Source organism: Solea solea, chromosome 5 (genome assembly GCF_958295425.1).
Source record: "Solea solea chromosome 5, fSolSol10.1, whole genome shotgun sequence".
NCBI classification, from domain to species: domain Eukaryota; kingdom Metazoa; phylum Chordata; class Actinopteri; order Pleuronectiformes; family Soleidae; genus Solea; species Solea solea.
Window position 1 is genome coordinate 397,675 of NC_081138.1, and position 25,875 is coordinate 423,549.

Consider the following 25,875-nt stretch of genomic DNA (forward strand, 5'->3'; position numbering starts at 1 on the left):
TGTGATTAAACAACATAGACGGAACAGACGGAAGGACGCGGTGATGCTAACGGGACAGACGCCGAGCTTGTTCTTCTTCTTCCTCCTCCTCCTCCTCATCCCACATCGCTCTCCTCTGTCTGTCACTGGTGTGTGTGTGTGTGTCTGTGTGTGTATAAACAGTGAGTGAGCGCTCTGGCTCGGCTCGGCTCGGCTCGGCGCTGCCCCCCCGCTGAGACTTCTGGGATTTCTCTGCATGTGCACAGCGAGGGCAGGCTGCGGGATGACGCATGCGCACTGACGTCTCTGCATCAAAACATGTCAACATAGACATTACAGAAGCGCGCGCCGCGTGTGTGTGCGCGTTACCTCTCTCTGTAGACCAGTAGTCCTCATGGAGACCAGACACCCGCACGCGCGCGTGTGCACACACACTTTGAATGTCTTTTATGGGCTACCGTACTGCAGTCAGAGCAGTTGCTAAGCAACCAGCTGTGTGTTGTCTCGCGCCTTTCTCCTTGTGTTTCAGTCATGGCTGAAAGAAGTTCGGTAAAAAAGCGTCAGTCACTGGTTCCGCTGGTTCGTATCGTCAATCTCTCTGTTTATGTTCGTGTTCATGTTCATGTTCATGTTCATGTTTATGTTTATGTTTATGTTCATGTTTATGTTTATGTTCATGTTTATGTTCATGTTTGTGTTCATGTTTATGTTCATGTTTATGTTAAACACAGTTAAACACAGTTAATCACAGTCAAACACAGTTAAACACAGTCAAACACGGTCAAACACGGTTAAACACAGTCAAACACAGTTAAACACAGTCAAACACGGTCAAACACGGTTAAACACAGTCAAACACAGTTAAAAACAGTTAAACACAGTTAAAAACAGTTAAACACAGTTAAAAACAGTTAAACACGGTCAAACACGGTTAAACACAGTCAAACACGGTTAAACACAGTCAAACACAGTTAAACACAGTCAAACACAGTCAAAAACAGTTAAACACAGTTAAAAACAGTTAAACACAGTTATACACAGTCAAACACAGTCAAACACAGCTGCTCATTAGTTTCCATCAGAGAAAGCTAAGGATCCCGTAGCTCCAGGTTTATCACTGTCACAACAATGAGAAATACAAATATAAAGCATTTGTAAAATAATGTTAAATAATGATATACTGTAATTCTCTTTGTTATTCTGTGTTGTTGGGTTGTTTAGACAAAGAGACGTCCACCGTCCAGCTCAAAGACAGAGAAGACTAAATCTGTTTCCAATCTCACAACAAAACAAACTCCGGACTTTTTTGCTCAGGAACAACAATACAAGTAAGACCAAGACTGTGTTCTGTGATTGTCTCTGATAATGTCTCTGATCCAAAGACTCACCAGCAGACGCTCCATCTAACACAATTTAATTACTGAGGATAAAAGACTGATCCAGATCCAGAACCACCTGACATGAAGCCTGTGTGGAACATATGTATCAGTGTTTATAATCTATCAGTGTTTATAATCTATCAGTTTATAATGTGTCAGTGTTCATAATGTATCAGTGTTTATAATGTGTCAGTGTTTATAATGTGTCAGTGTTTATAATGTATCAGTGTTTATAATGTGTCAGTGTTTATAATGTGTCAGTGTTCATAATGTATCAGTGTTTATAATGTGTCAGTGTTTATAATGTGTCAGTGTTTATAATCTATCAGTGTTTATAATGTGTCAGTGTTTATAATGTGTCAGTGTTCATAATGTATCAGTGTTTATAATGTGTCAGTGTTCATAATGTATCAGTGTTTATAATGTGTCAGTGTTTATAATCTATCAGTGTTTATAATGTGTCAGTGTTTATAATGTGTCAGTGTTTATAATGTGTCAGTGTTTATAGTGTGTCAGTGTTTATAATCTATCAGTTTATAATGTGTCAGTGTTCATAATGTATCAGTGTTTATAATGTGTCAGTGTTTATAATGTGTCAGTGTTTATAATGTGTCAGTGTTTATAATGTGTCAGTGTTCATAATGTATCAGTGTTTATAATGTGTCAGTGTTTATAATCTATCAGTGTTTATAATGTGTCAGTGTTTATAATGTGTCAGTGTTTATAATGTGTCAGTGTTCATAATGTATCAGTGTTTATAATGTGTCAGTGTTTATAATCTATCAGTGTTTATAATCTATCAGTGTTTATAATGTGTCAGTGTTTATAATGTGTCCGTGTTTATAATCTATCAGTGTTTATAATGTGTCAGTGTTTATAATCTATCAGTGTTTATAATGTGTCAGTGTTTATAATGTGTCAGTGTTTATAATGTGTCAGTGTTTATAATCTATCAGTGTTTATAATGTGTCAGTGTTTATAATGTGTCAGTGTTTATAATGTGTCAGTGTTTATAATCTATCAGTGTTTATAATGTGTCAGTGTTTATAATGTGTCAGTGTTTATAATCTATCAGTTTATAATGTGTCAGTGTTTATAATCTATCAGTGTTTATAATGTGTCAGTGTTTATAATGTGTCAGTGTTTATAATCTATCAGTTTATAATGTGTCAGTGTTCATAATGTATCAGTGTTTATAATGTGTCAGTGTTTATAATGTGTCAGTGTTTATAATGTATCAGTGTTTATAATGTGTCAGTGTTCATAATGTATCAGTGTTTATAATGTGTCAGTGTTTATAATCTATCAGTGTTTATAATGTGTCAGTGTTTATAATGTGTCAGTGTTTATAATGTATCAGTGTTTATAATGTGTCAGTGTTCATAATGTATCAGTGTTTATAATGTGTCAGTGTTTATAATCTATCAGTGTTTATAATCTATCAGTGTTTATAATGTGTCAGTGTTTATAATGTGTCAGTGTTTATAATCTATCAGTGTTTATAATGTGTCAGTGTTTATAATCTATCAGTGTTTATAATGTGTCAGTGTTTATGATGTATCAGTGTTTATAATCTATCAGTGTTTATAATGTGTCAGTGTTTATGATGTATCAGTGTTTATAATGTGTCAGTGTTTATGATGTATCAGTGTTTATTTTGTATTTGTGTCAGTGTTTATAATGTGTCAGTGTTTATAATGTATCAGTATGTAGTGAAAAATCATTCCCAGTAACAAATTCATTCAATGATTAAATGTTTTGTTGCTGTAACGTTGAAACACATGTTTATGATTTCCATCAGACTCATGAATGCAGAGCTGGAAGCTAAAACAGCAGAGCTGGTCAAAGAGGCCGAGCAGCTGATGGTGAGTTATCTCCTGAGTTCATCATCAGCAGAGTTAGAACATCAGACCTGTAGAACGTTGATGTTCACACTTTACAAGTGAAACAGGTTCCTGGTGTTTTCTGTATTTTAGAGAGAACAGAGTGAAGTTCTGTCCACGCCTCTGTCCACACTTCTGCTCACAGACTTTCAAGATGAAGAGGATTCAAGGTAATCATCATCATTACAACCTGAGAGTCAAGCATGTTATAAAACAGTTGGCTCGATCTTCAAAAGTCTCGATATTAAACTAAGAACATGTTCTCTCGGTGACCACAACACTGTTCTACCTGAGTTACTGTGTCTCAAACACTCACTGCTAAATGATGATTCCTGACTCAGTCTGTCAAACACCAGAGAACACGTCTCTTTGCTGGTTTAACTGCAGCTGAGGAAAATCTCATCTCCAGAAGGAAACTTCTAAATGAAGATCTCTTATCTCAAGATATCAAATAACGCTCAAAGAAAAACCTACACACACACACACACACATACATATGAGAGTGTGAAGTGTGATAATAGAAGCACAGGATTAAATTAAAGTCTTCACCTACAGGACAATGACGTCACAACAGTGCAGTGTGCAGGAGTCTCTGAAGGTACTGCATCATGTTTTTATATAACTACTTTACTCTGTGTGTGTGTGTGTGTGTGTGTGTGTGTGCAGGAGTCTCTGAATGTGCTGCATCATGTTTTTATATAACTACTTTACTCTGTGTGTGTGTGTGTGTGTGTGTGTGTGTGTGTGTGTGTGTGTGTGTGTGTGTGCAGGAGTCTCTGAAGGTGCTGCATCATGTTTTTATATAACTACTTTACTCTGTGTGTGTGTGTGTAATGTTTGTACTCTTTGACTTTGTTATTTGTGTGTGTGTGAGGTGTAGAGCAGGAACAGAGTGACATCATCATCATCATCATCATCACAACACGTGCATGCGAGAAGACCAGGGAAAAAGTCTGAGTGTCAATCCCAGTGAGTTTGTAAATGTGTTATTGTGTTACACTGTTATCTGTTCAGAGAGTTGGTTACACTGTGACTGACGTTTGTTACATGTTGTTCATGTTGATGACAGAAGCACAGACATGTGTGGAGAAGCTGCACAAGACTTTCTGTCAAACACCATCAGGAACATCGAGGAGAAGATGAACGAACATGTTCTGGATGATCATGACACAGTAGCATCAGGTGAACATGAATGTTCGTTCATTCATAATTCATTCATTCATTCAAATATGTGCAAATAGTTATGAAAGCAAACAAATAACAATAGTATTGATCACTTAAATGATAATGAATAACTTTAAAACCTTTTGACCTTTACTGAGAAATCTGTAAATGTGACACTGATCAGTCCTGAAAATTAACAAATGCTGGATTAACAAAATTAATCTGAATATGTTGATTATTGCGTTTCAGGCGTTTCTGAAGCTCAAACACGGGTTTTCAAGGCAAAAATACGGATTTTGCAGGAAGAAGTGGATCAACTCTCATGTGAATATTATAAGAAGGTCAATTTGAACAATTACAATAATAGAACTACATTGTAGTACTAAGAGAGTTTGTGTGTGTGTGTGTGCATGAAGATATCACATGAGATACACATAAACGCACATAAACTTTACAAACACTGGTGGTTTCTTTTTCATCTTTTAAATCCCTGCTTACATTTTGAAGACACGGTCTTTCAGCTGGTACAGGACGTGTTAGTCATTGTCCTTCACATTGATTTTAACACTTGAATGAAACCTTCTGAGGTAAAAACCAACAACCATGGTTTTTGTAAACAAATCTTTTGACGGTGCCATTATTCAGTCTGTCAATCATTGTAAATATCTGAGAAAATGTGTGGACAGAAGTTCACATTTTAATCTCGCTGAGACTCAGACACTAAGCTTTTTAAGACACTGGTCTCCTTCAGTCTCAGCCGGATGTTGGAGACTTGTCTCTGCCTCGTCCAAACTAAACCCTCTGTGGGACACGTTTTTATTGAAGTTTATCTCAGGGAAGCTTCTTACTTACTCAGATGTTTGCACTTTTACCGTCATGATCTCAGCTCTCACGTCCAGTTCTGTTAGAATAGAAACACGCGTTGGTACTTGATACTCTGATAAAGTTGCAGCTGCATTCATTAATAATAAATTACAAATGATTATTGTGATAGTTTGACTCACTTTATAGTAAAGGTTTGAAAGATGTGACGCGAGTGCTGTGTTGTTGCAGGAAGATGAAAATGCTAAACTCAGAGCTAAAGTGAAGGATCTAGAAGAGGATCGATCCAGATTACAGAAGACCACCAACGTCCAGCAAACACAGATGGAGAAGCACAAAGCTTTAGCCGAGGAGTCTGCAAAGAAATCTGAGGCTCTTCAAACACAAGTGTCTGCTTTAAACAAGGTTTGACTGTCATGTTCTCACCTGTGAACAACAATCGTCGACTGTTCATGAGCTCCACGTGTTTCTGCTCCTGCAGGAAATAGAAAATCTGAACCGATCCAGCAAACAAGCAGCGTCTGCTCACAGCAGCATGGAGGTTCGTCTGAACAGAGCTCTGGAGGAGGTGGAGAGGACAAAGACTCAACTCAGCAAGATCACACACATCAACAAGGTCAGTCACTGCACCACAGACACCACAGACACCACTGACACTGAAGCACAGTCACCACATAACCACAGACACTGACAGATGTATCATTGAGAGTAAGAACCGTGATTTCTGTTGTTTGAGGCGAAGTTGTAACAAACGTGAACTCACAGATATTGGCTCCACCTCCTTTTGTTAAATCAGGACAAGATGAAGGAGGAAAACCAGAGTAAAGAAAATGTCCTCGCTGAAAACAGAATGTTAAAAAAACACAAAGCTGAACTCATTATGGGATTTAAGAAACAGCTCAAGCTCATCGATCTTCTCAAAAGACAGAAGGTGAGTGTAGTTCAGACGTTCACTCATTTTTGAACTGTTTTTCATGTAACACAGGTTTGTGTGTTTGTGTGCAGATGCACTTTGAAGCGGCAAAGATGTTGTCGTTCACAGAAGACGAGTTCATGAAGGCGCTGGACTGGAGCAACTCATAAACACTGAGATTCGGCTTAAATCAGGGCTGCAACCTTTGACCCTTTGACCTTCAGATGAAGAGGACTTGGATATCATGAATGAAAGAACTGTAGTTTGTTGGATTTATAAAATGATCTCTCATTATTTGTGGAAAAGTAATGACATTAGAAGTGCAGCCACCAGATTTAAAATGATGAGAGGAACCATGTTTAAGGACGAGATTTTTATCACAGGGATCTTTGAAAGTGTGTTAAATGTATTTGTGTGAGAAAATCCTCGTCAGATCTGGAACAAACAGGTACGACCTCTGTGGTCCACGAGTCGTCTTTCACCTGAAAGGTTGTGGGTTTGATTCCCGGCTCTGCTCGTCTACATGCAGAGGTTGTTGTCGTCGTCGTCTCTGGTGGATTCAGGGTCACAGATGCTTTTTTCACTGTTTGCTCATAAATAAAATCTGTACAAAAAGATGTTTGTGTTGTTCATTCAAATATATTTAAATGATTAGAATATGCTTTTATTTTGTCATTGTGAATAGTGAGGATTCACTCACTCACTGCAGCTGCTCTGTGTTTCATCCTCATCACGTCTGTGGCTCCTAACAACAGGAAACAGTCACTTTGTCAAAGTCTCTTTACATTTTAGTCCTTCAAACGTTTCCTCCTCACATTTACTTTCATCACTTCACTCCTCTAGTTGTAATAAAAGAGTATGTTACAGTGTTTACATCCACAGCGTTTGACACATGATGAAACACCTTCCCGTGTCTTTATGAAGTCACTGCATCTTCTTTAATATCTTACAACACTTTGTCTCTTTTGTTTCTCACATTTAGAAACAACAGTCATTTGTTTCCACCGTCCACAAACTAAAGGATGAAAGGTTGGATGGAATTCACTCACATGATCTTTGCCTTTCATATACAAAGAGATGAAGGTAAATAAAGGTTAAGGTGTTACTGTTACATTTTAATAAACAAATATAACATACGAGTGTTTGAGGTCAAAGACGATGAACAACACTGAGGAGAAGACAAACAACGCCGTCCCTCATGAAGACGCTGTGGACGATCACGTGTCCCATGTTGGAGACAACGTAGGAGCAGGTAAAAGAGTTCATAGAAGACATTTAATCATCACTCACCTGTGTGTCAGGGAACTACGGTGGCCTTCACAGGCCAGAAAGCATGGTGTTCTTCTTTGTTTGAGTCATCACACACACACAGCAGTTTGGGTTGCTATAGCAACAGGTGATCCAAGATGGCAGCGCTGTAAAGCAAGGCCAGTGACAAAGAACGGTATGGTCTAACACGACAAAGGCAACATTACTTTTATTATAAATTACAATATTCAGCGTCTGCCAATAAATCCTCTTAAATGTTACAGACGGCACCTTTAAAAGGTGAGAATTCTGCTTTAATTCATCACGACCGTGTTGAACTACAAAGTTCAGTCAATGATATAATATGGAACACAATGTTTGATCTGCTGTTGCCGTCACACAAAGTCCAGATGAGACGCGTTTGTCATCACTTTGTGAATGTGAAGATTATGTTGATTATGATGATATTGTTGTTTCAGGTATTTCTGAAGCTCAAATACGAGTTTTCAAGGCTAAAGTGGAGATTTTACACGAAGAACTGGATCAGCTCTTGTGTGAAAATTATAAGAAGGTAACAAACAATCAATCAAACTAAGTTTACACGTCATTTATCAACTGTTTGAATTGTAACAGTTCTGCTCTGTTGTTGCAGGAAGATGAAAATGCTAAACTCAGAGCTAAAGTGAAGGATCTTGAAGAGGATCGATCCAGATTACAGAAGACCATCAACTCTCAGCAAACACAGATGGAGAAGCACAAAGCTTCAGTGAAAGAATCTGACAGAAAATCTGAGGCTCTTCAAACACAAGTGTCTGCTTTAAACAAGGTTTGACTGTCATGTTCTCACCTGTGAACAACAATCGTCGACTGGTCATGAGCTCCACGTGTTTCTGCTCCTGCAGGAAATAGAAAATCTGAACCGATCCAGCAAACAAGCAGCGTCTGCTCACAGCAGCATGGAGGTTCGTCTGAACAGAGCTCTGGAGGAGGTGGAGAGGACAAAGACTCAACTCAGCAAGATCACACACATCAACAAGGTCAGTCACTGCACCACAGACACCACAGACACTGCAGCACAGACACCACTGACACTGAAGCACAGACACCACCGACACAAAACCACTGACACTGAACCAGAGACACCACAGACACTGAAGCACACAGACCTTGTATTTTCTCAAGAACATCTGGATTTCTAAAGCAAAACAAATACAAGATGAAGTTTTTCAGGTGAAAATTGTCTCTAACTGATTTTCTCTTATGAAATCAGGACAAGATGAAGGAGGAAAACCAGAGTAAAGAAAATGTCCTCGCTGAAAACAGAATGTTAAAAAAGCAGAAAGCAGATTTGATCGTGGGATTTAAGAAACAGCTCAGACTCATTGATCTTCTGAAAAAACAGAAGGTGAGCGTTTCATAAAAAACCTGTTTAAAATGTTCTGTCTAAGTTTTTAACCTGAATTTTCTGTTTGTGTTCAGTTGCATTTAGAAGCTGCCAAACTGTTGTCGTTCACAGAGGACGAGTTCACGAAGGCTCTGCACAGATTCAGCGTTTAACTTTCTTTATTCATTCATTCATTTATTTAGTGAAAAAGTAAGTAAAGAATGGACAAACTACGTTTCCAGAAAAATGTTAGGATTCTTTTTCAAAATGCAATAAAACTTAAATGTGTCTGAATCACTTGAATCACTGACAAACAAATGTGGAGCAAGAATATTCATCAATTTTATACAAATGGAATTAAATGTGTTCATTTTCTTTGTCCCTTGTTAAACAAAGTTTTAATTGAATTAACAAATTAACAAAAATATTTTTTACTGCATTTTTAGAAAGTGTCCAAAGCTTCTATCTTGAACCCTTGTTTGTTTTTATAGTTTTAGTTATATACAGTTTATATATTTGTCTCATTGACAGTCGTACATCAGTGTTTATGTAACCGATGAGTTTGTGTGTTTTATTGAGCGAGGACACACAGGAGTTGACTTCTGAGTGACGTCACACACAGTCTCTCACTCAAGCTCCATACATTTAAAACTATTTATGAATACATGTGGAAATGATCAAATGTAAGAGATTCGTTAAATAAAAAGAGAGTATATAAAATATATACTTCAGTAAAGTCTATAACACGCTGACAGAGTGCAGTGATTCGCCTTAGTTTTCAACTCATTTTATAAAGTTTTTTTTACAATAATCTAGGACAAAAACCTCATAACAAACAAACCTTTTCACACTCAGAATAATAACAATAATTTCACTCACATATTAATCATTCATTCAACCCGTGCTCAAACTCACGGGGCCAGGAAACCCCGTAATAACTGCCGCTAGCATTAAGCTAATCCACGCATCAATTAACGCATAAAAGTCCGTTTTTTACGACAATTTAACAAACTGAAAGTTACCTGCACAACGGGAATTGAACCGGCATGTTTAACAGCACGTCACGAAGCAATGTGCCTTATGATAGAATCGTTTAAGAGCGACAAACAAAAAGCTTATATATATAAAGAAATCAAAGTGACGTAAACATAAATTAGCAGCTCCGTCAGGACACTCCGGTGTAACGACAAATGATTCCCCAGGGAAACAAAAAGGTTTAACATGGAACACAATCATGTTGAACCTATTTACAAGAGAAAATGATGTGAATCGATGACCAAAATCAAATCAAATCAAATGTACACTGATGAACGACTGTGTCTTTAAACACCTGTGATGCTTTGTAAAATGATTTATGATCCATGACGTTTATTCATACCTTAGGTAAATATTCTAGGATAAATCTTTCTTCACTGATCTGTTCGTCTTCTGCTCAGTCAGGAGAAAAATATTAATATGATGAGACAGGTGCACCATGTATGTTATATATAATACATTTTAGTGTATTAGTGATGACTGAGTTAAAGCTGCATTTGACACAAACACGAGAATGTGACGCATAGTTTAGTTGCCCAAGAATAAAAACACTTGTATTTCTCACGTTGATCTCTAAATAAGAATAAAAAGTTAAATTCAAAGCTGCAGAGCCACTGTAGAGGATTTCAGTGAAAATCAGTGGACATTCGTCGTTCTGAAAAACACGGCACAGAAAGACTGAATTAAGATTTATTTACATTACAAACGAGAAAAAACCCACTGATCCAAAGCCATCAGTTTATAGATCTGATGAAAACATATTTAGAGAGAGGAATGTACTGAAAGACTTTGGTTACATTTACAGTGTCATCACAGACGAGGACGTATTTACACATCTGCTTAAAAAGAATAACTTTAGATTTTGAGCCAAACAAAGTAAGCAAACATCATTTTATGTTTTATGAATCACTTTCTGTAACAAAGGTCATCTGGGAACATCAAGGCTCATGTGTTTGACTAAAGTGACTTTTCTAAAGGACGTCGTTATCTGCTGTACATGTGCTCGTGTTTAAAGCTACATTCTGTGGTCACTGATGAATCCTCACTGCACCTGTTCATCAGTGCAGGTCGACACAAACGCCAGGAGTTACAGGAAATCACAGCTCAAATTCAACACAAGAGAGAGAGAGAAACCAACTAAATGTTATAAAAAGATTCTCTTAATAATATGCTGCCGTGTACCTAAATATAGACTTCGAGAAGAAGAGCATATCAAATGTGACGCTGGAGCAGAGACAGACGAGCACTGCGTTCAAGTTTTTCTGATATTTGTTTCCAACTCATTTATGGGGCAGATGAGACAGTAGTGGACGTATCTATGTCAATGCTCACAAAGATAAAGTATTATACACACAGAACATTCAGGAGAAACAAGTTTTGCATCGTTTCTGAGCCTCAGCGACATCATCGCACGTCTGATGTTTGGAAAAGAAATGACGACATGAAGTGTGGACCATTAATCGCTTCCTTTTAATCTTTAATCTTTTTTGAGTTAAGACCGTGGTCCTGGTGTTTGATGTACAGATGCTATTCAGATTTCGTCTCATGCTCAGGGAGCTGCTCTCCAACATCTGGACTCTCCGAGTCACTTACTGCTCCATCACACAGCTCTACAGCGCCATCCGATGGACAGGAAGACGACACAGCAGGCAGCGACGACAGCTGGATTTCTCCTCTCATCAAATCTTCAGAGGAACCCTGATCTCCGGCTTCTAACTTCAGCTCTGGCGCTGACTGATCAATGCAGGCATCAGACAAATGTCCAGATGTGACGTCATCACCAGACAAACGTCCAGATGTGACACCATCATCACGTCCAGATGTGACGTCATCGCCAGACAAACGTCCAGATGTGACACCATCATCGGACAAATGTCCAGATGTGACGTCATCACCAGACAAACGTTGTGATGTGACGTCATCAGACAAACCTCCAGAAGTGACGTCATCACCAGACAAACATCCAGATGTGATGTCATCACGTCCAGATGTGACACCATCACCTCCAGATGTGACGTCATCAGACAAAAGTCCAGATGTGACATCATCACCAGACAAAAGTCCAGATGTGACGCCATCACTAGACAAACGTCCAGATGTGACACCATCATAACGTCCAGATGTGACGCCTTCACCAGACAAACGTCCAGATGTGACACCATCATAACGTCCAGATGTGACGTCATCAGACAAACGTCCAGAAGTGACGTCATCACCAGACAAACGTCCAGATATGACGTCATCACGTCCAGATGTGACGTCATCACCTCCAGATGTGACGTCATCACCTCCAGATGTGACGTCATCACCTCCAGATGTGACATCATCACGTCCAGATGTGATGTCATTAGACAAATGTCCAGATGTGACGTCATCACCAGACAAATGTCCAGATGTGACGCCATCACCAGACAAACGTCCAGATGTGACGTCCTGTGGTCTGTGAGCAGCAGTTGATGTCATGAGGTACAGGATACTTGCAGGCTGTGCCACGGTGAGTCTGTGAGAGACAGAGCAGCAAAACAAAAGCACATCTTCAGGTTTGTCGTCGTCAGTACGTTCATAAACATCAGAGCAGCTAAACCTAAGATTAGTGCGTTTCTTTGGGAATGTGGAAGATTAAAGGGGCTCTTCAGTCATGTGACACAGAGGTGGACTCTGTCCTCCTCTATTCACGTCTTATGGAGGTTTGACAAAAACCTGAGAAAACCATGTGCTATTTCAATTAATTCATCTTTTTTCTTTATATTAATATGACTAATAATAATAGCTGATCGATACTGTAGATGTTATGTCATGGACTTGAGACTTATAACTGTTTATTATGACATTTCCCTGTATAATTTAAACCTTGGTAAACTGCCGCAGGAGTAAATATCTTCAGGCTTCTTTTGTGTCGTTGAGTCAAAGTTATGATTCATTGTATATCACTAAGAAGTGATACTTGTGCACAAGTCATAAAAAATATTTTTGTTTATAAAAATGAGCGGAGCAAACTTTGAAATACGTAATTCCAAATTCAATCCGATTTAAAAAGAAATGCGAGTGCTTTTTGCACAGGTGTGTTAAAAAGCTGGTGAAATTAAAATGATCTTTTCAACAGACTGCATAAATGCTGTGCTATCATTACATTACATGTCATTTCATCCTTTAGAGTGCCCCTTTAAGACATTAACAAAGGTTTCTTTGGTCTTTAACGTTGCATTACTGCCTTCTGCTGATTTACTTCCATTATATCCATGTTCTGTTGTTTAAAAAAGACAGAATAAAAATGTTTCATGTTTCTTTTTTTACTCACGCTTGATCTTTGGTCTTGATATCTGCTGGGTTAAACAAAAACACAGCTATTTAAAGAAACCTAAGAAAAAATCAAACATGAAAGTTCTCCCTGTGATCCAGCAGCAGTGTTTGTGTTTGGATCACAACACAAACTTAACAGAACACAGGAGTAAGAATGTGCATCACACCGTCACACACCCACAAAATAGACCTACTTTTCTCCTGAATGATTTTGCATATGTGATTTGGTCGATCAGTCAAGTGTTTGGTCATCAGGTCACCGCCTGACGCGTCCACCAGGAGGTCACAGTTGAGACAGACCAGAGTTAATCTGAGGAAAAACAACAAGATGCTTTCTCACCTTCACACACACACTCAACATACTGAGGTTATTATTATTGTTGTTCTTCTGCAGACTCACTTTAGCGTCGACAAACTCTTCCTCGGATCCTTCTTCAGAAGTCTGTTTTTGGCGGTGCTATGAAACCTGTAAAGACAACGAAGCACTAACTTAACTTTACTCACTTAATCACGTGATCTGTTTTACTCAATCACGTGATCAGTTTTACTCAATCACGTGATCAGTTTTACTCACTTAATCATGTGATCTGTTTTACTCACTTAATCACGTGATCAGTTTGACTCACTTAATCACGTGATCTGTTTTACTCAATCACGTGATCAGTTTTACTCACTTAATCACGTGATCAGTTTGACTCACTTAATCACGTGATCAGTTTGACTCACTTAATCACGTGATCTGTTTTACTCAATCACGTGATCAGTTTTACTCACCTAATCACGTGATCTGTTTTACTCACTTAATCACGTGATCTGTTTTACTCACTTAATCACGTGATCTGTTTTACTCACTTAATCACGTGATCAGTTTGACTCACTTAATCACGTGATCTGTTTTACTCACTTAATCATGTGATTTCCGATGGAAACTTTGCAGCTGGTCTGATACTTGCACGCACCACAACTCGACAGCATTGGGAAGTGAGAGAAGAAGTGGTCGACCCGTGAATTACACTCGATGCATGTGTAACTTCTTCCACCGGCGCTGAAAATGGGAGAAATAAAGAGCGCAAAACTGTTCAAAAGCCTTCATCATGTGACCAAAAACTAGCACAGAGCTAAAGAGTCTTAATATTACACTCTCGACACACAAAGAAACCCCACTATTTACTAAAGGGCTTTTTATGTATTTCTCTGCTTTACAGAACACTGTACACCAAAACTGCTAGACACAAGAACAGTTTTTCCCCTAGGCCGTCACACTACTGAACACTTGACCAGTTTATTTATGTTTATTCATTCACTAGTTGCACCTTATCGTTTATTTACATAAATATATATATTTAAAAATAGACCGGACCTCTGGACACCTTATTTATTCACTTTTGTTGAATGAATGTTAAGTTATGTTGATGTTTACGTTTAATGTACAGCGTGTGTTGGATAAAACCGGAGTCAAATTCCTTGTATGTGTTCACATACTTGGCCAATAAAGCGGATTCTGATTCTGATCATCACTGTTATCACACCAACTCAGTTATCATGACCGACATGAAGAGGAAGACGGTGAATAAACCCTGGCATCAGAAGCTGTGTGTAGGTTTTATGTTAGAAGAGGAGGAAAAGATGGAAACGTAACCACTCTCTCATGCTGTTATTTTCTTTGTTTAAACTTAAGAGCTCAATGAAAACACGTTGTTGAAGTTTCTCCTGTCCTTGACTGCTGCTCACTATGAAACTACACTGTATAACTGTGACCCTGTGTAAGAGATTCCTGCTGCTGACCGGGACCATGTTTGTCAGACTGGACTATAAATAAAAAACGTGTCGTTTGACCTTGGATGCAACCTTCTTCCTCCACGTCTCATCTCCCTTTAATTTAAACCTGAAGCCTCTGATAAAAATGGATTTGGCCTTTGTTGATTGACTGTTTGAAGTGTGTTAGGGTTTACATACTAACACAAAGAGTTGCAGCTGTAGTATCTCTGTCTCTGATCTGTGTGTTAAAAACCTGAGATTGTCGAGGGACACGTTGTGTTTGGAATTCTGCAGTTCTTTCTTCTTGCTGCGAGACGTCTTTCCTTTAGCAGCTGCAGAGACGCTCAGCTTAGACTTGGACGCACTGAGCGCAGCTTTGCTTTGTTTTTCCGGGGTGACGGTGACACCACAGTGTTCCGATGAGACGGGCGTGGCAGGCGTCTTTCCTGTGAGGGAGGCTCGGATAGTCACCTGGAGGCAAACAACAGCGTTTATACCACAGTATAATCCAAATATGACATGATATACATATTTGCTCACATCACAAACTCTGCCATCATATCATTGGATCCAGAGTCAAACGTTATTATGCTAAATAAATGTGGCTGCATTTCAACCTTTTAACAAAAAGCAACTAAAATAAGACTTGACATTTTTATTTGAGACTCAATTTACAGTGAATTAGACTAAATGTGTGTAAATGTAAATGTGCTGATGTGATGTCAGACCTTTGTACCCGGAGGAAGACCCTCCAGAGCTTTAGGTTTCCTGAAGGTCTTGTGGACTTGAGTCTTGTGCTCCAACCTCTCCTTCTGGGTGAGAAAGTTCAGTCTGCATTTCCCACAGCGGAAGATTCCTTTTCTCTGAGACACAAACAAATACATAAAACACTGTGATTAATACACAGTATGAGCAGATAAGTGGATTTACTGCTTCCAGAGCAGATAAAAGTGTTGCTTTCACAGCAGGTGACGAGAGCTGGGATTTGTTTGCATTACATTTCTGGGCAGAGAATCAAATCCCTCAACCTTAGTAGAAACTTTAAACTCTTGTTCATATATAAGTTATCGGGCTTTAAATCTCTTTAAAATACAGAAACTCCGAGACTCATAAAAAAGTTTTACTGGATGAAATGCACCATACCTGATGTTTCATGTAGTGTTGCATGTACATATGACTACTTCTAAGAACTTTGAGACAGAAAGGACAGAGCAGGTCTTTTGTGTTGTCATGGACATTTCGGAAATGTGTCTCCACATCGGAGAAGAAAGAGGACCGGTAATCGCAAACCTGTGGACACAGAAGAGAACATGAGCACGTGTTTAGACTGAAACATCAAACCACACGTCAGTAAAGAGCGACAGACCTGACAGACGTAAGGCATTTCCCCGGGCTTGTGGTTGTCCTTCATGTGCTCCAGCAGCACTTGCTCCGTCTCAAACGCCAGCTCACATATCTTACAATTGGCTACAAAAGAAAAGACATTCAATTAGAAATGGAATATGAATATTTCAGTCTATAATGAGCAGTGTGTGTCAAATGTTATACTTGTGGATTCGATGGGGCTGTGAGCACTCTCGATGTGGCACTGCAGCTGAAACGGAGTCATGTACTGTCTGTAACAGTGCTGGCAGGTCGTGTGGCTCTCCCAGCTCTCACTGTTCTGCTTCTCCAGCTCCAGGTGATGTTTCATATGGTTCATGAACCTGCAGAGCAGCGTGGACACACACACACACATAACACATTAACGTGACACACACACACACGTAACACATGAATGTGACATAATTAAAAGCTGCAATGTGTAAGTTGAGGTGATTTTTGTTGTTGTTGATGATGATGATGATGATTCTGCCTCAGTTTGGTGTTTGTGAACAGAGACGAGCTCTTTGATGATTAGACGGCGTCACACTGTACAGACTGTAAACTGTCTGTGATTGGACTGGCAGTGTTGCTGAAAGACCAGGTTTTTAAGCAGTAGTATTCACTTCTGAAAGGTGTTTTAAGTCCATTGATTAACATTCTGTTTATTGTTAATTTTCTGTGAGATTTAGACAAGTGCACAAGGATGTTTCCCAAGAATGATGTGAATATTTCAAAGAGCATACACCTTCAGGTCACTCAGAGCATTTACAGCAAATGTGTGATACAGGAAGAGCTTCTTCATCAGGAAATACAAGGTAGTGATCATTTAATGACACACTTCCCTAGAATAATTCACACGAAGAATGAATGAAAGAAGAAGAAAAGAAGACAATGTGTCCGGTGTGCAAAGTCCTTAAGGCTACAAAAAACTAATGCTTTGTGTTCATACACTCATTCAAACATACTTATGAGTACTATATTTAATTTCTGCCAATAAACTCTCCTAAATGAGACAAAGAGAATATTTAATTAATAGTTCCATTTAACATGAATCAGCAAATACTTTTAGTATCCAATTACTGAAAAAATTGGAAATCTAGGCGCCTTCAGCTTCTAAAATGTTGCTTCTTTTCAGTAACTAGTGTAGTGTGAGGAAACGATGTATAAATGTTTGTTACGAGAACATAAACCAAAGCACTGTTGTAAGTTAACAGAGCTTATAAACATGGGTACAGCAGTTGTTTCAAGATGAATTTGCTTTTCAGGGGTAAACATAATAATGACTGGGTTACTTTTGCCTGCACGGGCACGAGACACAGACGCCTTTATCTGAAAATAAAAATAGTGCATGAAGGCACTAACTTACACACCTGTGGTCTTATAATAATAATTACTAATAAAATACAATATAACAAAAGCAATGTCCAGGAGCAGGGGAAAGAATTGAAATATTCATGGAGGTGTTTGCATGCAGCAGTTATGAACCAGGTCCCAGAGGGTTTTAAGATAAATGAGATCATCTCCGTGCTCTTCACGTTCTAAGCGCGTATAATGGCCCTTATAATATCAGCAATTACACACACACACACACACATCTTTGCTTTACCTAATGATGCCCCAGCTTCCTGCCACCGCTGCCCTCACAAGACATGGCCCATTTTTCAGCCTGTACATTCTGCTACCTCAGCTCCTCTAATAGACATTTTAAGTGGACGAACTTTGACCCCGACTGTGAGAGTGCGGTCGCAGTACAAATGTGTTTCCCCATTAAAAGCAGCTTACAGAAGCTTTTTTGCAGTGTTATGAAGAAAAGTTATTTAATCAAAGGAGCAGTTCTTACACCTAAACTAACAGTCATTACTCATCTTTAGACCCAAGAGGGAAAGCGGTGTGATACTGTCATCCATCTGAGAGCCAAACATGTCCAACGCTACCAGACACATATTTATTTGAAAGATGCTGGGGTTATTGTGTGTGTGTGTGTGTGTGTGTGGACTGTGTCTAACATGAACACATTACTGCTAAATACGTTTCACTCTAATGTCCAATACTTGAAATTGTGGGGTTTTGTTGTCGGTTAAATTAAGGAACGACTTAATATGAGAAATGAGTAGCTAGAGTGGTAGAGTTTTCCTTCCAAAGTGCTGAGAAAAGAGCAGATGTTGGGTCTTCTGTTGTCAGGTATCCTCCAAATGAATGATTGCATTGTTATAAAACACAACATTCACAGCTGCACTGTGCCCTGGCTGTGTTTTATAGTTTCAGCTGACAAAGCAAAGTCAGAGGAAATTCATTTCTGCCATGTTGTTTCACTGAGTGTAAGACAAACACATCCTCATACCTGATATTGTTCTTGAGAACTTTCAAACAGCTCTGGCACTTGAATGTCATGTTGGTCTTCGGCATCTCCTGCTTCTTCGTCTCTCCCTCACACTGGCCGTAGTAGAAATCAGAGACCAGCATAATGAACTTGTTTGCACTGGTCTGCGCTGACGCAGCCTTACTTTGAAGATTTGTGCAGCAACCCTGAAATAAACACATGAAAAGATTCAAACCCATTTACAACATTTTACTTAAAGCAGAGATTTGTTTGTAAAATACAACTTATTTGTTTAAATCCTCTTTACATCACGATAGCCATCAATAAAGTGAGGTAGTGTCTGTGTGTTAAGGGCTGGGTCATACCAACTTCACATGGTCACATTCACGTCTATGCCCGCAGTTCCATTGTTACTAAAACAAGAGTCTCATTCCACACACACATAATTAATCACAATCAATTTTAGTAGTAATTTGTCTTCTTTGAATGTGGTGTCGACATGAGAGCTCATGTAAACTCAAGCAACTTTCCATGGTTACATCTTCTTTATTGTCTCTTATGATGAAAACAAGAGTTTGTCTGGACTGGACTGGAAAAGGTTGTGCTGGCTGACGCACGTTTGAGTGGACACAGAATGATGATCCAACCTTAATAATAAAGATCAATAATCTTTGTTTGGGCTGATATGATTTGTTCACTCGCACACCCTGTGTCCCTGCATGGTTCATGATGATGTCCAAACTCCCCTGACACTGGACTTTAAAGGTGACCTAGACCGGAAGCTCCAATTAACGCTGCGTTTGTGTGTGTGTATCTGTGTCATTACCTCGTTTATGAAACCCTAAAGTTTCAGAACAAACAGTTCAGCCACTGCTGAGAAAATAGTGTTGTATTGTTTTCCTGGGCTCTGCGAAGCGGATCGGCACTTCCTTAATTTGATGTCGTCATCAGAAATCCTCACCACTCCTCTCACCACCGTAGCGCCTCCCGGTGCGGGCACTAGTCCGGGCACATCCGGTTGCGTACATTCAACCGCAGAAGAAGAAGAAGAACTACTCTCGTTGTAGCTGCTGAGATGCAGAGCATCCACCGTGCCAGAGGGGGAGCTGTGTATCTGAGAGCTGGCCTATCTATTACGTCACTTCCAGGTACCTGGCCAATCACAGGACAGTGGGAAAGCTCTCGTTGGCTGGCCAATCACAACACAGTCCACATTCTGGGGGTGTGGTTTTGGTCTGAAACAGCGCGGCTGACGAGAGCGTCAGTGAGGAGATATTTTGATCGGCTCGTTTGCAGCGATTAGGAGGTTTTTAACCATGAAAACAAGTTAATATATGTAAGTAGACCTCCATAACTAACATATATGTGTGATACAAGCATTCTATGTCGCCTTTAACCAGATGTTTAGAGGATGTGAAGAAACCGCTGTAGATTTAACTTGTGTAGATGCCTGGGTTCATAAGTTTGTCTAACATTAATATTTTGATGATGCGATTGCCATTTGTTTCCACCAGTTTATCTTACCATCATATGAAATGTCAGCGCTCCTGGTGTAAGGAACTCTTCTTGACACTTAGGACACTTCTTCTTCACAACTCCGTTTTCCGCTTTTGAAATTTGTTCAGGTGGCCCTACAAAAAAAAAAACAGGTACAAATGATATGATACTAGAACATCAGAGGAATGATTAGGTTCAGTGTTTGTTTACAATAATAAAGATTTGAGATTTGTTAACAGACACTTACCGAGATCTAGCTTTGCTCTTTTTTCCACGGTGTCCGTTTGCTGCGGTGGCAAAACTCGCTTGCCTGATTTGAGACGTATGAATTAAAAGAAAACAAAGTACATTTTAATAATTGCCAGGAGATTATTTGACATAATAAACATATGTAAACACAGTGCAGCACTGCATCATACGGCATGTAAAAGTGAGTTGAATCTGAGGCGATTACCTATGTTGGTGGAATTAGCCTGTACAGGCTCAGAGTTGGTCTGGAGCGTGAGGGCGACCGTTTGGTTGGGTTGCAGGTGAGTAGCTTGAGTTGTATACACAGTTGGGTTCTGGACGTTTGACAACGTCACAATGTTGTTGCTGATATGTTGGACCTGAGGCCTGTGGACAGCACCAGGTATCACAGTGCCTGTACTGAGCTGCTGAAAAACCTGCTGTTGACCAGCTAAAAACAGAGGAGACAAGTCATTAGACAAATAACACAAAATCACTGATGAGAGGGGATGGAAAAACTACCCCATAGAACTTTGAGCTTAGTTTTACCTGGTACGATGGTGAACGAAGTTCCAGGGGGATACTGTCTACCAAGGGAGGCAATAAGACCACCACTGTTTGCCAATTGTGGAGACGTGACAATAAATCCCTGGAATTTTTTTTTAAATCCATAATTAGAGTAATTCTTCATCATGAATCAAGAATATCAACTTATATCACTCCAGACAAACCAAAGCACAATACATTTGGCACGTTTCCACTGCACAGTCCCAGCACAGCTCGACTCGGCAAGACACGGCACGTTTTTTTGCTTTTCCATTAACGATAGTACCTGGTACTTTTTTTAGGACCTGCTCTAGCAAGGTTCCAAGCGAGCGGAGCTGATACTATGCGCGACGTCATCAGACTGCAGACCACTGATTGGTCAGAGTTCCGTCACTGGAAGTGGCGTGAGTGCTTCGTTGCAAACGGTAGATCAGTAAAAAAAATACATCCTGACAACATGCATTAATCTCCAACATTTAGCAAGATCATGTCTAAAATCTCAATATTTAACAGGAGTCTGGTTTATTTAGAGACAGCAGTGCTGAAAGCCGGTGACCGCAAGCGACGAGCGGCATCACAAACCCTGCCACTGTGTGTCAGTAATTAACTCAATTTAATGATTCACTTATGCTGAAAACTACTTTACAAGTCACTAGTCGCTCGATTGTTTGTCATGTGTAAAACAAAGTCGCGGCAGTTTCATGCAGTCGTGCGGTGATGACTCCGCCCACGTTGAGGAGGAGCTATAGTAATGGAAAATGAACTAAACCATGTAGCGTTGAGCCGTGCCATGACAAGGCAATCTGGGACTATGTAGTGGAAGAACACCTATGGTTTGTTGTTTTTCTAGCTTGTTATGAGGGAATAACCTGGTTGTTGACAATGACGGGTTGTGGAGTCACTGTTGTCAGAGTGGTTGCGACGGTAGTCACTGCATTTCGAGCGATATTCAGGGGCAGCATCATTGGTGGGGAGCTGATGGCTGGTTGAGGAACAGGCTGCTTTATTTCCTGTGTTGCTGTACTGTTTCCCTGCGGAGGTGGAGGTTTAGGCTCACTACTCTTCTGGTTGTTTGCTGTAAGAAAATACAAAAGGACAAAAACAGACACTTCAATAGGAGGATATTTAGTCTTTTATAGTAAGGAGCTAGCAGATCGCTTCATAAACTATGATTATATCTATTAATACCAACAGCAGTAAATTTCATCCACCAGCTTCAACGTCAACCAAATAAGGAGTCAAATGCTTAATATTTCTATATTTAAAAATGTGCAATAACATACAGAGGACTCCAACGAAGATGGGTTCATCATCATCATCGTCGTCATCATCATCATCCTCTATCAAGTGAACTTCAGGGGCTCGTTTCTGCCACGGCTCCAGCTCCTCCTCCACACACTCCATAAACAGTTCAGACATTGTGGAGCTGCAACAGAACAACAAAATGTTCAGTTACCTTGACACAACTAATATTCATATATATATATATATATATATATATATATATATATATATATATATATATATTTATATTTAAACTAATGCTAACAAAATGTCTGTGGCGGGTAGACAAACTGAAAAAATATGAGCAATTTGATGATTAAAAATTATGATTACACACTTATAAGGAAATGTTAAGTTTATGAATCATCAACATTTTCAGCTCAACCTTTAAGCTTAAATTTATAAACTCAAGACAAAAAGGAATCTTAAAAGCACCAAAATGCCGAAACATACTTCAGAGGAAAAACCTGTGTGAATGCAAGGCAACAAGTTATGAACACAACAATGAAACGTTACTTCATATTATAATATTATAATATCATAGTTCGCTAACACGTCATGTACAATATTCTGTTACTCTGTAAATTAAATTCAGTGGGAAATATGGGCTCAAATTAAGGACTTCGCGTCTGTCTGTCTGTCTGTCATTTAGTGAGGAGCAGATGGTTAATCAATGCTTTCTCTCTGAAAACAGGTAGTTTTACTGCTGCAATGAACCAAAACAACTCTGAAGAGCTGTGCTGATCATAGTTATTTGTTGTTTCACTACAACTAAAATACCTGAGTTACTCATCGATATTTGAGCCATTGTTTATAACAAAATACAGATTCTAAGCACGTGTAAAGTAGACAAATAGTGAAGAATGTGATTCCTTAACCAAACGTGACAGTGGCACTAAATGGGACAGGGTAATTAGGAAGAATGTGTTATAATGAACAGATATGACCACAGTCTAATGTTTGTGCTGATGTGTTTCCTTCACACTTTACAACAAATGAACAAATGAATAAATAAATAGATAGATAGATAAATAAATAAAGCTAACAGCGGTTTTTCTCCAGCTCTTACGAGCTAACACTAGCATGTGCTAGCTCAGCGCTATGTTGTTATTAGCTACCAACGCTAACTAGCTTACGTTAATGGCTCAACGGCTGCGGTCTGAAGCAAAAAAACCTTTCATTTCATTTCATTTGTCACATTAAGACCGTGTTTATGTTCCCCGGGCCGTTAACGACCGGTGACCGTGTGCTCGTATTTACCTGAGAGGAGGACGCGGGTGGACGCGGGGACAAAGACTGGGATTCACAGGCTCAGAGACTTAGTTCCTGCTGTCTGTCTGTCTGTCTGTCTGTCTGTACCCCCCCCCCCACAAACACACACACACACACACTGACAGACAGACAGAGCCGCATCCAGGTCAACTCACTTTAGACAAGTCTCGAGAGCAGAGTTCAGGCTGCGAGCACGATTTTCCACAAACACCGGGAGAGAAAACGCGATTGTGCAGCTGCAGCCGCTTCTGCTGCAGGCGCTTTCAGCCCGGAAACACTTGTTCACACTTCCTCTTCGTCTGCTTTGACGTGGCAGACTTTACGCGTCGGTGGCGCACTGCTGCCTCCCGCAGCCTGGAGTCCGTCATTACCATACAACAGTAAAGGTCAGGTGAGGTTATCACCCATAAGTACGATAAATAAGATTATTTTGATGCTACATCAACTTAGAGGAGGGCGAGTGAAGCCTCTGTATGTGACCACAGTGTGACAGTGTGACACGTGCGTTTGAGCTTGTTGTGTCAGGCCATGTTATTGAAGTCATCGTTCATAAATCAAGTCATTTAAACAATGAGTCATAGATGATAGAAACCGGGTTGACAAACACAAGCAATGCAAACTAAGGCAATGTCGTTCTTTGGCGCTTTAATATATTGAAAAACCCATCGATGTAATAATATATCTATAAAATGTTCACTATCAAATATTGCATCTGCTTCTCCTTTGGTGTTCATTGATGATTGGAAAACATCAGCCAATAGCAAAGTCAGTTTACTAGAGGCAGGTTTCATCCAGTAGAGGGCAGTAATTATGCATACAAGTGTAAAATGAAAAACCACCATGGGGTCACCATCATGACGGTGATTTGTGTGTGTGAAACACAACAATCATGATCTTACCTGTGCAGTAACAATGATGACTGTGTTTCTCTGTCATCACACATGTATTTGTAAGGATGAGTCACTTTCACCACATGTATCTGTGACCTTCTATTCTCTCATCATTCATATTGATGTTTTCCCTCCTACCATTTTATATATGCATTGCATCGATTTCATTCATCGTTCTTCATCTAATGTGCAGTAATTATGAATAAATAAATGACAGTAAATGCGTCTGTCCGTCCTGGGAGAGGGAGATTTCTCTGAACAAACAACATTCACTTCTACTCAGTGGCATCGTAGTCCACGTCGCATGTCACACAAATCCTACATCCTTTTTAAATAAAGCCAGGCAAGAAGTTGCAGGAGAAGAGACACAAAACTCAAATGTTTTATTGTCTCAAACAAGACAAAAGAGACACAAAACTGTCTTGTGTCAGGTCTGTGTCTTTGTACTGTTTGACTGAACTGTATCGCTGCTGAATGTCTGTGACACAGAAACATAAAAATACAATTATGTCCTTCAATGTGACAATGAAAAGTTCACTAAAATATGCTTCCCCAAAACAATTCTGTTAAAATGTAATCCTGATAAATAACGGCAGCCACTGACTCATGTGATTTATATTATTATTATTATTGTTGTTAGATCTGCAGAATGTAATATACACCAAACATGGGAGAGCAGTTTTAGTTTCTAATAATTAAGATTTCAGCCTGGGGCCACACGGTTGGTGTAGTGGATCGCACTCTTGCCTTTGCAGCAAGAACACCCCGGTTCAAGCCCCGGTTGGAACAAGTTTGCATGTTCTCCCTGTGTGTGTGTGTGTGGGGGGGATTTCTTCTGGCTTTCTCCAGCTTCTTCCCACTGTCCAAAAACATGCAATATGGGGATCAGATAAATTGGTCACTCTAAATTGATCACATGTGAGAGTGAATGGTTGTTTGTGTCTATGTGTGGCCCTGGGATGGACTGGCCAACTGTCCAGGGTGTGACCCCACCTATCACCCTATGTCAGCTGACATTGGCACAGCACCCCCGTGACCCTCTGGTGATACAGATAAAGCTGTAGATAATGGATGGAAGATTTCAGTCTGTTTGAGGTCTATTTAGTCTATTAGTGTACAGTGAACTACAGACGTATGTGTCAAGCAAGTGCAATGAAAAGAAGATAAAGCATCTGAATATTTTGAAACAAAGTCCCCTTTACATGACACAATGACCACAGCATCTGTATGAAAACAGTGTTTACAGTGTTCACGTTAAACATTATTTACATTTCCAAATCTGATTGAAATATGTGGATCTATTTGTTCTTGCTTATGTTGCCAGGTTGGTAAAGCAGCTTTACACACATGCACAGAAGTGTTCTTACACAAACCTCAGTGAACATCTGACGCAGCAGCGAAGCAGCTTCACAATAAAGTTCACAATATTTAAACGATTCAGTTTTTTTTCCTTACAAGACAAAAAACTGACAAATACGTGTGTGTGACATTTCTGAAACGATGCAGCTCATTAAACTACAGGGTAGTGAAGGGAGAGTGTGTGTGTGTGTGTGTGTGTGTAGGGGACCAGCAGCGTGTCTCTCTCTCTCCCTCTGTCTCTGTCTCTGT

At 39.5% G+C, this 25,875-nt stretch overlaps 3 protein-coding genes across 11 annotated transcripts; 2 read left to right on the forward strand and 1 right to left on the reverse strand.

The window, feature by feature from the left end:
• Positions 1-35: 35 nt before the first annotated feature.
• Positions 36-6,724, forward strand: tex9 (testis expressed 9). 4 transcript variants are annotated; one of them, XM_058629530.1, is made up of 12 exons: positions 36-128; positions 1,201-1,307; positions 3,160-3,223; positions 3,335-3,411; positions 3,797-3,839; positions 4,122-4,210; positions 4,311-4,423; positions 4,655-4,746; positions 5,459-5,632; positions 5,709-5,843; positions 6,024-6,158; positions 6,233-6,722. In XM_058629530.1, exons 3-12 carry the CDS (start codon positions 3,164-3,166, stop codon positions 6,308-6,310), a joined length of 996 nt encoding a protein of 331 aa, XP_058485513.1. In that variant the 5' UTR covers positions 36-128; positions 1,201-1,307; positions 3,160-3,163; the 3' UTR covers positions 6,311-6,722. The 4 variants fall into 4 exon arrangements, with proteins under 4 accessions (XP_058485513.1, XP_058485512.1, XP_058485514.1 ...); XM_058629529.1 differs by lacking the exon at positions 36-128 and adding an exon at positions 428-558 and having other exon boundaries at positions 6,233-6,724; XM_058629531.1 differs by lacking the exon at positions 36-128 and adding an exon at positions 1,036-1,088.
• Positions 6,725-7,154: 430 nt separating this feature from the next.
• Positions 7,155-9,613, forward strand: LOC131459560 (testis-expressed protein 9-like). Its single transcript, XM_058629534.1, has 6 exons — positions 7,155-7,392; positions 7,868-7,959; positions 8,041-8,214; positions 8,291-8,425; positions 8,659-8,793; positions 8,868-9,613. Exons 1-6 carry the CDS (start codon positions 7,299-7,301, stop codon positions 8,943-8,945), a joined length of 708 nt encoding a protein of 235 aa, XP_058485517.1. The 5' UTR covers positions 7,155-7,298; the 3' UTR covers positions 8,946-9,613.
• Positions 9,614-10,483: 870 nt separating this feature from the next.
• znf280d (zinc finger protein 280D) lies at positions 10,484-23,680 on the reverse strand. Of its 6 annotated transcripts, XM_058629497.1 has the most exons (20): positions 23,366-23,655; positions 22,105-22,247; positions 21,691-21,896; positions 20,825-20,924; positions 20,502-20,726; positions 20,295-20,357; positions 20,075-20,181; positions 18,572-18,756; positions 16,414-16,571; positions 16,232-16,332; positions 16,009-16,155; positions 15,594-15,728; positions 15,119-15,336; positions 14,012-14,152; positions 13,508-13,573; positions 13,302-13,417; positions 13,106-13,130; positions 12,138-12,307; positions 11,976-12,095; positions 10,484-11,738 (listed from the first exon to the last, which is right to left on the reverse strand). In XM_058629497.1, the coding sequence occupies exons 2-20, from the start codon at positions 22,238-22,240 to the stop codon at positions 11,335-11,337; spliced, it is 2,823 nt and encodes a 940-aa protein (XP_058485480.1). In that variant the 5' UTR covers positions 22,241-22,247; positions 23,366-23,655; the 3' UTR covers positions 10,484-11,334. The 6 variants fall into 6 exon arrangements, with proteins under 6 accessions (XP_058485480.1, XP_058485478.1, XP_058485479.1 ...); XM_058629495.1 differs by having other exon boundaries at positions 11,976-12,307; positions 23,533-23,680; XM_058629496.1 differs by having other exon boundaries at positions 11,976-12,307; positions 13,106-13,127.
• Positions 23,681-25,875: the final 2,195 nt, after the last annotated feature.

Coding starts and splice junctions, on each gene's coding strand:
- LOC131459560 (XM_058629534.1), top strand. CDS start 7,299: ATGAACAACACTGAGGAGAAGACAAACAACGCCGTCCCTCATGAAGAC. Junction 7,960..8,040: donor TGTGTGAAAATTATAAGAAG/GTAACAAACAAT, acceptor CTGTTGTTGCAG/GAAGATGAAAATGCTAAACT. Junction 8,215..8,290: donor AAGTGTCTGCTTTAAACAAG/GTTTGACTGTCA, acceptor CTGCTCCTGCAG/GAAATAGAAAATCTGAACCG.
- znf280d (XM_058629495.1), bottom strand. CDS start 22,240: ATGTCTGAACTGTTTATGGAGTGTGTGGAGGAGGAGCTGGAGCCGTGG. Junction 12,308..13,105: donor ATCAAGACCAAAGATCAAGC/GTGAGTAAAAAA, acceptor TGTCTCTCACAG/ACTCACCGTGGCACAGCCTG. Junction 11,739..11,975: donor TGATGACGTCACATCTGGAC/GTTATGATGGTG, acceptor TCACTTCTGGAG/GTTTGTCTGATGACGTCACA.
- tex9 (XM_058629529.1), top strand. CDS start 511: ATGGCTGAAAGAAGTTCGGTAAAAAAGCGTCAGTCACTGGTTCCGCTG. Junction 3,412..3,796: donor CAAGATGAAGAGGATTCAAG/GTAATCATCATC, acceptor CTTCACCTACAG/GACAATGACGTCACAACAGT. Junction 4,424..4,654: donor TCATGACACAGTAGCATCAG/GTGAACATGAAT, acceptor ATTGCGTTTCAG/GCGTTTCTGAAGCTCAAACA.